Source organism: Sturnira hondurensis, unplaced genomic scaffold (assembly GCF_014824575.4).
Source record: "Sturnira hondurensis isolate 20B ecotype Veracruz unplaced genomic scaffold, ASM1482457v3 Scaffold0013190, whole genome shotgun sequence".
NCBI lineage: Eukaryota > Metazoa > Chordata > Mammalia > Chiroptera > Phyllostomidae > Sturnira > Sturnira hondurensis.
Genome location: NW_028085821.1, coordinates 1143588 through 1156863, shown reverse-complemented (window position 1 = coordinate 1156863; position 13276 = coordinate 1143588). Strand labels below are relative to the sequence as shown.

The 13276-nt window shown below is 40.4% G+C and overlaps 1 protein-coding gene across 1 annotated transcript in view; it reads left to right on the top strand.

Moving 5' to 3' along the window:
- Positions 1–493: 493 nt before the first annotated feature.
- DBX2 (developing brain homeobox 2) overlaps positions 494–13276 on the top strand; it is a 40863-nt gene continuing 28080 nt past the window's right edge. The window contains exon 1 of the mRNA XM_037061083.1: positions 494–1027. Within this exon, the coding sequence (XP_036916978.1) occupies positions 595–1027 (433 nt within the window). The 5' untranslated portion in view covers positions 494–594. The remainder of the gene's footprint in view (positions 1028–13276) is intronic.

The following is a 13276-nucleotide window of genomic DNA, read 5'->3' as shown; positions in this document are numbered from 1 at the left end:
ACTACAGCCCTTCCAGACACCGAACACTCCCTTCACTTTCCCTGGATGCCCCTGGGTTCCTGAAGTGGCACCAATACTGGACGGCGGGAAGTCACCCAACAGGTGGAGCACAGCGGACTTCCAGACCGCAGGGCGCTCGTGGCTGGCGGGGCTTCAGCGCTGTCTCCAGGGCCAGGCCACCGAGAGGGGCCCAGCGCGCCGGGTGCACGTCGCTTCCACGCCCACCTCCTCCTGGCTACACGGCCCCTCCCCTTGCCCAAGCTTGGACTCTTGGAGCTGCCCTTATTGTTGGTCGGCTCTGTCACTTTGTGGGCCGGGTGACATGAATGGATGAGCTGGACACACCTTCCAGCTTTCTCAAAAAAAAAAAATTCCGGTCCGGATCTGCATAAAGAGTGGGTGGAACGCGCACCCCGGCGCCCCCAGAGCCTCCGACGAGGGCGAGGAAAACGCACAACTTCCCCCTCCCACACTCACTCCTCCCCTCCTTTAAAAAAGGCCCGACCCAAATAAATAATACCGTTCCAAGTCCACCGGCGTCCTTGGTGCCCTCTCCTCCTTCCCTGGGGCGCGCGGGCTCGCGGGCGCCGCATCATGCTCCCCAGTGCGGTGGCTGCCCACGCCGGCGCGTACTGGGACGTGGTGGCTTCCTCCGCGCTCCTCCACTTCCCCGCAGCTCCCGGCTTCGGCAACCTGGGCAAGAGTTTCCTGATCGAGAACTTGCTGCGGGCTGGGGGCGCCCCACCGCCAGGACTGCCACCGCCCCCGCCCCACGGCCCCCCGGCCGCTCTATCTACGGTCGCCGCTGCCGGCGCCTCCAACGGCACCGCAGGTGCGCAGGTCCGGCCCCTGCCTGCCAGCCCGGTCCCCCTGAAGCTGTGCCCCGCCGGGGAACAAGGCAGCCCCGGCGGAGCGCCCTTTGGCACGCGGTGGGCTTTTCAAGTGCTCAGCCCCTCGGCGGACGGCGCAAGGCTGCCCGGCCGGGCTTCGGCCGACCGAGACTGTGCCTTCCATCCTTCAACCCCAGGTGAGCTAGCTCTCCGAGTCCCAGCCGCGTACAGCACCTCCTGGCCTTCCGGTCCTGCGTTCTGGGCGCGCCGGCGGTGCGCACTGCACCGAGCGGTCCGACCCTACGGCGCAAGACTCGCTCCGGCTGGAATCGAGTTTTGGAGGGTAACCACCACTAATTGTGATTGTCGCCCCGCACCCCGTTTTCCCAAACTACCAGTTTCCTTTTCTGTCCCCTCTTTCAACAAGTGGTAGGGCTACCTGGATTTTCAGGCTTTTTAGGAGAAACCCTGAAGGTAACTCGTTGTTAGCGGGAAAGGACAGCCCCAGTCCTTGGGTCTCTGGGCTCGTTGGACCGGTTTCACGGGGTTTTGCAAATTCAGAATTTCTGCCCTCCAGCTGCTTTTCCCCCGAGGCCGCACGACACCGGCTTGCTGGGAAGTTCGTGGGCCTTCGCGCGGTCCGCTTTGCGGGCATTTGCCATTCAAAGTATTGCGACGGTCGGGGCCCTTCAATAAGGCTCGTAAAGATTTTTGGAAGGAGAGTTGGGCAAAGTTTGGCTTTGGATCGCTAAGGCGCAAGGAAATCAGGCCGACTTTTTCTTGATGCTTAATTGAAACAGCTACTTGGAGTAGGAAATTCACCAATAAATGGGAGTTTACCAAAAGAAGGGCAGTTTCGGTTTATTTTAATTCCCGCATGAAACCTAAGTGGTGTGAGTGGGGAGAGGACGGACAATCTAGCCAAATATTAGCTAAAGCGTGTGGAGGGGTTGCTGAAACTGGCGATGTAAGAAGGAAAAGCCTCTTGGAGACTCCGAAGCTGACATTCAGTTGGATTAATTTTTTTTGTCTGCGTCCTTACACGATCTTAACTCATTCTTTTAATCCCTTTGGGCTTGTCCAGAATGACTAATAGACGCTTTTCCAGCAGTTTCCATGGTCCCAGTAAACTGCTGGATCAAATTTATTGCTAATGGCTTTATAGAATTTAACATGTTCAGAACTTGTCCTGGTCTACCAGTTGGAAATTGTTGCTAACAGAATGGAACATGTATAATTATGTGAGCACCGGTCCCATTCCCATAGTATAAAACCAAAATTCTTGGGAGCCTTTTTGAGCCCCGGGAGAGGAACAAACAGGACATTTAAGGCAAAGTTTATATGCGTTGGAAATTGGGGTCACTCTGTTCTTTTGAAATGGCAGGAAAATTAGAAACATATAAAACAGGTTCAGGTAGACAAGAGTTAGTAAATATTGTCTCTTAAAAATAACATTTTCAAGAAAATGTAGTGATTTGCGTAACATTTGGTGGTTTGGCATTATGTACATAGAAGTTATTTTTCAAGGGCCCTTATATTGCTTCTGATCATGGTTTGCTATTCAACAATGGAAAATTACTTAAGTTTAACCTTTGTAGATATTACAGATTAAATTTAAATAAACCAAATGCTAATCAAATGCAGGTATGTCAGTAACTCTGAAAAATATTTTTGTATACTTGTTTCATTCAGAATATTACAATTATTGAGAAAAGGGTTTCCATTCTTTTAATTTTCAAGAACATACTCATTCCTGTGTGCTGATTAAAGTGTCAAGATACAAAAATATTTTTGAAAGAATTAAGAGTGGAAGAATTTATGTTTCCTTTGAAGTTTTAATATAGTTTAAGAATATTTTTCCTAATATTTTATCTTGTCATCGTTGAAGATTTTATGTCCCTTTAGGTTAATTTTCATTTGGACAAATAACCTTTTATTTCAAAAAACCATTCTTGTAGAGAGTGCATTTAATTTTTGAAACTTGAAAAATGTCTCAAGAAGAAAATTAAAGCCCTGTAAATTTGTATGCAGGAGTATGCTGCTTAAAATGAGCATTTACCTTCATTTATTTTTCGTAATTTAACAAAGAATGTAGTTTTCTGAACATCGCTCAGTTTTATTTAAGTGGCAGATGGTCGCCTTACCAGGAGTTACAGGAATTATTTTGTGCTGTGTAGAATTGTGAAGTTGTAATGAGCACCGGCAGCATCCGCGATCACCTGGAAACTAGATGAGGATGAAAGTGGTCCTGTTCTGTGGAGAGTGTAAAGGGGGCGGAACAGCTACTGTTCTCAGAACCATAACAATATTTCTTCCTGAAAAGACAGGGAATAACCAGTCCTGATCCTTTAGACACTAAGGAGTGGAACACAAAATGCGATTTTCAATCATTTCAGCCTGTTGACGACCCACTTTTTTCTCAGCCTTCGTTTTTTGAGTGCACAGGTCTGACTGTTGAGTAAGAAAACCCCAGCGTTCTTTTTAAGTGCCTTGGTGAAATAGAACACCATTTAACTCGGGGATGCATTTCTGCTTCATTATTTTTGTTACCTACTACTAATTATCCCATGTATTTCATTCATTCAGCAAATGCTTACTGTCTTCCAATTGCCAGGCTCCATTCTAGGCCTTTACGATAACCGGTGAACAAAACAGGTAACCCTCTCTGCCCCCGTGGAGCTCACATTCCATGTTCTGTACTGCTCTATGGTTTACCAAGCATTTTAAAAAATTGTTAGCTGCTTTAATCCTCACAATAGGTCAATGATTTTTTCCACAATGACTCTTTTGCATCCTAGTATTGTTTTTGTTTGAAGTATCAGTGTAAACACCTGGAAACGGTGGAAGAAAAAAACTGACCCCAAATCTTCATATTCTTTAGAATAGTCTTGCATTGAATCGGAGAAACTCATGAAGAATAGCCAGGTAACCAATTACAAGTATCACAATAATAAATCAAATATGATTCCGTGTCTGAGCCTATAAATGGAAATTGGCTTTTCCCTTTATCTCATTATGTGTCTGAAAGGTGGTGACAGTTACACAGTTAACACAACTTTGTTTGCAGGCCGTGGTCGGAGGTAGAGCTCTCAGTGCTTTGTCCCAGAAAATTGGCAAGTCTAAAGCATTTAGCGCAGGAAAAGAAACACTCTGTAGCTGTATGTTGCCAAGTTGTTTATATGAAGTAGTTTAAAAACTTTACTTTCAAAATCAAAGCACATTCCTCAAGGGTTGAGAAGGGCACGTTTAGTACAACAGTAGGTAGTAAGAAGGTTCACCTCCAGGGGTTGTAGCTGAAAAGAAGAAATCTTGGATCTGTTATAGTTTATTAGTGGAAACCAGGAGGGCTTGCATGTAAATCCTAATGATCAGAAGCCTTTCCCTATAAGTTTATTAATGCCATTATTTGGCAATTCATGTGCTAGATTAAAATATTTATGTTTTTGTATGTGAAAAATGGTCTTTAAATGTTAAAGTTTAAAATTTATTTTGGTTATGGCACCAGTTATTTTCAAAAGAAGTAAAATAAATAGCCTTGCTTTTTAATAACATTTGTTATTTTAAGCATTTTAGGAAATGTTTGACATAAAGATAATTTTCTGAATATGTTTTATTGAATATTAAATCTACTCCTTATGCTGCATATAAAAAGATTAAAAAACAAATGTTTATTCTGGATAGGTAAATTGACCTATTCTTTATTTAGATATTTATTTTTTAGTCTTCACTTGAGCATATGTTAAGAGAAGAAGGGAGAGAGCCAGTGAGAGAGAGAGAGACTGTGTGTGTGTGTGTGTGTGTGTGAGAGAGAGAGAGAGAGAGAGTGTGTGTGTGTGTGTGAGAGAGAGACAGAGAGACAATGTGAGAGAGAGACATGGCACAAGTTGCCTCCTGCACATACCCCTACCTGGGATTCAACCTGCAACCTAGGTATGTGCCATGACTGGGAATTGAACCAACAATCTTTGGGTGTACAGGGTAACACTCCAACCAAGCCACCCAGCCAGGGATGCTTTGTTGTTTTAGTTTTAAGGTGATTTTGTCAAGTAAATTGTACTGTAGTACAGAAATGCAAACAGGTCTGTAGTCTGGGTTGGCCAAAAAGTCCTTTTAATTTTCTCCATAATATAAAAGACACCTTTTTAATTTTCACCAATAACTTTATTGATTTGGATATTTGAGTATGTCGCCTCTTTCCCACTATTGGTTTTTAGGAGGTAGAGGCCAGGGGTGCTGCTAAACATCTTCCAGTGCATAAGACAGCCCGTAGCAAAGAATTAGTCAATCAAAATATCAGTAGTACCAGGAAACTTTGTAAATCACTTTGGACACATTTGATCAGTCACAGCACCTTTTCCGTATACTATACAAATCTTTTTGTGTGTTTCATTTTTTTACCTTTCTTTAAATAATAAAGCATAATATGCCAAAAATGTTGTTTTCTTCCATCTTCAATATTAAAATGACTACACAAAAATTCACCGATTTTTATTTCTTTTTTAAATGCATGTTGACATGACAGCTATCACACTACAAACTAACAGAATTGTTTTGAATAAAGCTAAAGACATCTAAGCACTACTAAAGCCATCATATGGAAAAAAGCGAATGAACTTTTCAATATTTTTTCTGGCACCCGGTTGGGATTGTTTCTCACCATTAATATTTAATGTACACTCTAGTTTCCTTGTCCATCCCCAGTCTCAGTTGCAATTTACTTGTTAACCCTTGGTTCTGCCCTAAACTTATGTTTTGTGCTCCAACTGGTAGTTCATTTGCACTTTTATAGAGATATACTGAAAGTGTGAAATAAAATAGCTTCTCTTACATATTAGGCACTCCGGGGAGGGAGAAAATGGGTCTGGGCTCCAAGTGGGGATTTCAGTTCAAGTGAAAACTTTGTGATCTGATTTATTAAGCTAGAGTGTATCACTTATTTTTTGATAACATTGTGCTGTAGATTTGTTTTGGCAAATTAAAATCGCAGCATCTTGAATGTTGATGATGCTGACCCAGGGCAAAAAGAATGGGGAATCCAAATAACTATGGGACCTGTCTGAGTGATTCCTTGCTTGGGCCATCCCCCTAACCATTTTTTTGTTGTTGTTGGAATTTGTAGATAATATTAAACCATGTTCTTTCTTACAGCCGAATATTTTTGTAATCTGCTTAACATACATTTGGAGTTCGGTGAACACATGAATAACTTTTGCATGGTTTATGAAGAATCAGCTCTGAACAAACTGTTGTATGGTCTCCAAGTTAATAGACTCCATCAGGTTTGAGGAGAAGTTCTTACAGTGAAGAGAATCAGTAGGGCTAATTGAGCCTTTACTTCCAGTACTGAGTGAGTGAGCCACAGCCCTTACAAAACAATGTCTGAGTTGTCACTACAACGGGGTAGTTTATGTGCGTTTAGTGTGGCTCTGACTTTAGCACCCAGCCCTCTCTCAAACCCTAATATATGCTTCTCTGCTACATCTTAACAACAAGGAATCTTAGTTTGCTAACATGTATTGAAGCTATTGAGGTTTAATAATAAAACAGGAGTAAATCCAGCAGGCAAGTAGGAACATTTCAGAACTTTCCCCTTAATTAATATGCACTTTAAGAATTTGAGGGTTATATTTTTAAAGATTTTATTTATTTTTAGAGAGGGGGAAGGGAGGGAGAAAGAGAGGGAGAGAAGCATCAATGTGTGGTTGCCTCTTGCATGCCCCCTCCTGGGGGCCTGGCCCACAATGCAGGCATGTGCCCTGAATGGGAATTGAACTGGTGACCTTTTGGTTTGCAGGCTGGTGCTCACTCCACTGAGCCACACAAGCCAGGGCAGGGTTATTTTAAGAGGCACAGTGGTTTCAATGCCCAGAAAATTGCATATGGATTTATGCAGAACTAAACTTAGGATTCAGAGAGTACAAGGTGACATGTAGGAGGCCAAAGGGTGCCACATGTTGTGGGCAATTTAAAAGGATTGTAACAGTGATTTATCTACATTTGTTTGCCATAAATACATGTATAGTCAGATGTTGGAAGCAGAGTTGTGCATTAGACTCCGTTGTATCCTCTTTGAGTGTGCTACCTTCTTCTGTCCTCATGCCCACCAGAAAAAGGTCTCTTTTTGCTTTAGGAAGGTGTTTGATGGTTAGGTTTGCAGGTGAACAATGATAGGAATGGTAGCAACTTAAAGGTAAGGGAGCAATATCGGTAACAGATGTGTTCATAAAATACTGGGAGATCTTTGCTATGAAAGTTCTTATGGAGGTGAGATGTTATCTTTAAAATGTTTAAACAAATGTATCCTTATCTTAGGGTGAGAGGTGTGTAAATGCTTCATTAACTCCTCACTCGACCTGCTTTCCGCCACCCTGTTTCTGCTGTTGATCTTGGCCATGATTTTAGAGTACATCTCATTATGTCTTTTAAAAGGATTTGATTAGTAGCTCTTAATACAGTATTTGTCCACTTAATCTTGGGTTAACAGAGACTCTAAACTTCTTTCTTAATTACAGTGATTTTTTTGGTAGTGAAGGTGCACAATTTTTAAATCAGTAACACAATTTCAAGTTTTTATTCAAATACACCTGGAGTTTATCAGGAATAAAAAGGCAAACAGTAAAAAGAAATAATATGATTTTTATCTAGGAATGCTTGTTAGAATCCCTATTTAAGACTTCATTAGATCATGCTTCTATTTTATAGTATCATAATAAAACATTGGATTTTGCCTTAATGTATAATATGCTTACCAGACCCTTGCATATTTTATTCCAAAATATCTTATTTTACTCTCAGTTAATGTTTCCACTTTTAATAAAATCTCTCCTGTTCATTCTTTTTAGCCTCCAGTCAATACTTGGTTTGGCAATGCTGAGCGAGTCGTCACTTCACATAGAGTTACCGTACTGATTTTACACTTAATAGCATTATTCATTTTGTCAACCGGCTGCTAGCTGGGAATATTTCGGAGGCATATTTTTTGTAAGTTATATGAACAGTAAACTTATAGGATTAAAATTCTCTCTGAAGTCAAGGATCAAAAAGCCTCTGTGAGTTTTTAGACTTTGGTTTCAGAACCAAAGCATCCAGGAAAAGGAAAGAAAACAAATATTCTTTCTCTATAAATTGCTGAATATTTAATTGCCTTTTGGTTTATAAGTATTCCAAAGCGGAACTAGGTTTTTCACTTTTCTTCCACCTGTGCAGATACCAGGTCATAGCAGTGTTAACGTCATCAGTTCCAGGAGACCATCAGAAACAGAATATGGACCGTACACATTTCTACCAGTGCTCTTGAGAAGATTCAAAATGTCTTGTTCTCTAACATTTTAAATCTCTGACACTTTTAAAATACAAATGTGTGAAGGAGTTAGGAAGCTATTCTTTGATAAGATATATGTCCATTTAAGGAGAATAAAAATCATGACTGCTGGCCAGGTTTTGATAGACTAACCTAGGGCTGGATTGAGTGGAGGTCTGTTGAACCAATTCTGTAGTTATATTGGTTGTGAAACCAAACGGTAGCCTGATTCTTCAAAGCAGGAACAATCTTCTCCTATTTGCTTACATAATTTCTATAGTTGCAAAAAAACCTGCATGCCCTGTGAAGTCTAATGTATTTACTATCTGACCCTTTATGGTAAAACTTACCCAGTATTTTCTCCAAAGCATAAATATTCAATTAAGTAATTATCAAAATACTGTATATTTTCTAAACTGATTTTAGCAGCACTTCTATAATTTTTATGGCCTGGGTTCACGTCTAAGGTCTTTATATTACTGATTATATACTCCTAAGCAATTCATGTACGTAGTCCACTTGAACCTCTGTTTCTTCATTTTAAAATGAGAACCAATGTTAGGGTTGACATTTGACTTTCAGATACCTCAAAAACCCATTGATAACATATACAAAAAGATGTGAAAGACTCCTCTCCATCATTTCACCATAAGGAAAATGTAGGTACAAGAAGTATTGTTGTGTAAGAAACTGTCTCCAGACTTAGAGGCTTAAAGGAAGAATTTCTCATTTTCCCTCATTTTGAGGGGCTTGGGCTCAATTGGTTCTCCCTTTGAATCTCATTGTAGCTACATGTCAGCTGGGGCCGCAGTCATCTGAAGGCTCATCTGGGCTGGATGTCCAGGCTGACTGGCTCACAGGGATGCTGGCTGTCGACTGGCTGCCCAGAGTCCACACTTGGACTTTGCAAGTGTTTTGAGCTTCTAGCTGCATGGTGCCTGGGTTCTGAAGGGGAGATTTGTAAGAGCAAACACTGCAAGAAACACAGGCTGTAACTCAAGGCTTCTTATGACTGAGGCTTGAAAGTTCTTGAATGTCACTTCCTTTATATTCCTTGGTCAAGCCAGGCAGCGAGACCACCCCAAAAATAAGTGAATGAGAAATAGACCCCACCTCTCAGTGGGAGGAGTGCCAAATAATTTGCAGCCCTTTAAAATCTGCTATAGGGAGAAATCAGGATAACCACCGTCAGATACAGTTCTGGCTGGGTCTGTCTCCTGCTGGAGTAGACCAGTTCAGGAATTAATCATAGGGAGTGGGATAACTGGAGCTCAAAGCCTTCATTAAGGCTTTTAGAATTTTGAGAGCTACGGATACTAGTCTGCTATGGTCATCTCTTATGTGACATCAACTTTGTAATAAAAAGAGCCAGGGATTTCCTAAAATTTGGCTCATTTTTTTCAGAGCTGTCTAAAAGAGACACCTTGAAGGGAGAGGCAGTAGAAGAATGACCGCCTTTGACTATTGCAGTGAAAGAGGACTCCACTGGTTGAGGGGAAGCCAGACCCAACTCACCTGTTGGTGTTGTAAGGGATGGGAGAAGATGGTAGTGGGAGCGTCCAAATAAAGCAATCATTTATCATCATCCATTGCTACAGCGTACTGTTATGGCAGTGGGGGCCTTCCATTTAGCCCCTCCTTATTCTACCACCTGTCATTCACCACTGTCAGGTGAAGTTTTCCAAAATACTGCTTTCGTCATATCACCAAGCGAGGCACAAAAACCTTAGTTATCCTCTCTGACGTCTATCAGATCAAATAAAAATATTTAGTTTGTCCTTTAAGACCCGAATTCCAACAGCCGCATTTAGCTCCTCCAAACACATTGCTTCACGTTCACTCCTTTGGCCTTGTCCCCGCAGTCGGGTGGTCTCCTTAACCTGCCCCCTGTGTCACCACCACCCTTGACCTCCTTCCTCTTGCTCATAGTGAGAACATTGGAGTTTTGCTTTAGTGGATGATATGCTTCCTAGACCCTTGCATATTTTATTTTCCTTTGAGTAACGTTTCCCCTTTTAATAAAGTCTCTCCTTTACATTTTTTTGCCATTCCAAATACCTTCAAAGTCAAGGTCCAGATTAAGATGTTTTTCATGATTAAAGCTTTTCTAACAATATTCTTTTTTAAAAAAAAGTCTGTATTTCAGTGGAAGTGAGGTTCATGCTGCTGCTTTATATATGTCGCCTTTTTTGTTTTTTTAGAGTTGATCTAAAATTTTATAGTAGTGGTAGACTCGAAGGCACTGCTCCGTGTTCTTTCCAGTGGTCTTGTCCTTACTATACATTATAATCACTTGTGCAGCTTTGGACACAGTCCTGTGCTAGGGGGCCCACCCCTGGCCAGCAGGATGTAATCCATTTGGTGTGGGGCATGGTCTTCTGCATCTTTGAAAAGTACTCCAGGTAACTCTAATATGTGTTAGGGTTGAGAACTACTAGTTAGGAAAACACAGTAAGAAATTTTTAGATATCATCTCCTTCTTGGGGAATGCCTCATATCTGACAGAACAACATTAAATTTGGAGTATGGAGAAATGTAAATTTTATTTCTTTGACCAGCAGATTTAAACTCTACAAGTTAAAGAACATTAAAAAATAGAGATTCTTACAGGGAGGGAAACTATCCTTTTTCATCTTTTTGGTTCCAACATGTAGCGAATTATGTGAGACTTGATAGGTGTGCAGCAGATTTTATTTGAACGGAATTAGAAGACAGAATCAAGCAAGTAGACACTGCGTGTGATTTAACTTCTCATGTACCAGAATATTCAGACCTTTGTTTTTCTTTCTCTAAATATTTGAGGTAAAAAAAAGCTGTTTTCTGTTAAAGGTAAAGGATGGATTTAATTAACTTGCTTTTCCTTTCGATTGAAGGCAAGTTTGCAGGTAAATCACATAAATTAATTATTTGCAAGTTATGTGGTAAAATAAATAACACACCATTGGATAACTGGTATTTGTTAGGCCTTATTACTGAAGACAGATAGTTGCCATTCATCAGTCTCACTTTGGGGTCCATTTTATTCCAGATAGTCTGTTCAATTATGTATTATTTTCAGGTCAGAAGTTTAGATTTCCTTATTCTCAGTGCCCATGTACCTGGTACTTGAAGGAGGTCATTAAAACCATACTTTTGAAATTATTGAATTCCCTGTTATTCTTTCCCAGAAGTACTTTTGACCCTTTGGTTACCTTAGTAAGATTTCTTGGTACCTTTGCTCATTTCTCATCATCCTTCTTCAAATGTCTGTGCAAATGGTGGAGCATTGCAGTTTGCTCCTGAAATTTATTTGAAGGTTTTATTAGTGGTCGTTAGTAGTCTTTCTTTGAAATGTCAGCTCAAGTCAGTTAGTACTGCAGTTTGCATTGACAATAAAAAGAATGGGATTTCACCCCACTTAGATACCCATTGTTCTTCTCCATCAGTAAAGAACAATGAAAATAACAAAAACAATTAAAAAATTTATTGCTGGCTTTCTAGGCAGGATTTTGAAAATAATTCCTCTGCATCTAGTCTGGTCCTTGGCTGTGGGTTACCTAGATCACAGAACCATCTAGTTGGTTAAGGTAAGAAAAATTAAGCCAGTTCATCATTACCCTGGCTCTAAGTTCCCATCGTAATTAAACCTTCAAAATAATTGTTAGAAGTTTTGATTCTTTGTTTTCAGGAAGGTGCATCTGACTAAGAAGTGAAAAGTTCATGAAATTTTCTGTGAATAAGTGATTTTAGTCATTTAGGTTCAGTTTAGCTCCAAAATTTTGAAGTCATTTGTTTGTAACTTGTAAGATTCCCACAGAAACTGGAAGTTCGATTTGTTGGCAGGATACAAAATTTAGAGTATCCTGAAGTGTTGTACTAAGAAAACCTAACATTGTGCTGTAGAAACTGACGACGTGCGTTTTTTTTTCATAGGGAAAACCATCTGTTTTTCTCTTATGGAAAGTGTGGGGGATGTGTCCATTTTCTGGGCTCCAGCTCTTACCGAGTAACTGGCAGCCTCTGTCCATGAAATCATTATCTCTCATGGCCAACAGTGAAATATTATGCCAAAATATTGATGTTGCCATTGTGTTTAAAAAAAAAACTTGCTAGAAACAGTCCTCACCACATTCCAGATGCATGCCCATTTAGGCTGAGTGTTAATGAATAAGTGAGATAGAGTTTGTTAAATTCATAGCCAGTCCAGTGCCTGGCATATGACAGGTGCTCCTTAAATATTATTATCATAAGTATTGTTCAGTAGGCCTACAATGAATTGTTCCTAACCTGATAATTGATAAAGTGACTGCATCTAGAATGTATTGATGGGCTTTGAAATGCATTTCATCAAGGATGAAATTGCCTTGCTTTCTGCCCCTTTCAGAGTATCTTCAAAGTAAGTCTTAATGGCTTACAAAAGCCTTAACCCGGTTGTCAAATTGTCAGTTATTTTTTTAAATCACACTTGAGTTTCCTTTTTTGCTCATTGCTTTAAAAACTATGTGGTTTGCAACTACTTTAAATTACGTATTTTTCAAGGCATTGAATTATTCTAAATGGTTATTTCCTAATTCCATTCAACATGCCTGCAATCACATGCTCAGCTGGATTAGCAATTGACTTATGTCAAAGTAGGAGCATGTAAAAAAATGGAGCACTTAATTGGAATTTCACAGCGATTTCCACATAAACCAGTTTAAACAAGGTGTATTTATGTATAGAAATCAGGAATTGACTAATTTCCTGTGTAAATACGTTAAAAAGGAGCTTTAAAATGGTGAAGAAGTTCTGCACAGCGGGACTTTAAGCCTGGTCGGGTCACAAGTTGTTCTTTAGCCACTAGGGTTGTTACTGGACGTAGCGTGTCATTTTGATGACAGCTCTACTGTATTGAGGGGGCGATACACAGCAGTACAACAAACTGTACAATTACAACTCTTTGACTATAATTAACACTAAGATACAGATCTCAGAACCTCATTGATCACAAATGAATTTAATTGATTGCTTGTCTCAAGTGAACCATCCATTTTTTACCCATTATTTTCCTGTTTTTCTTCTTTTTTGCTTGTAAGGTTAGCCTCAGAAGCGTGTTGGCCAGAAGAGTAAAATTTGCCATTTGCACATATCCTCCACCATTTCTTTAGCATTGGGAGTGTACTGACTT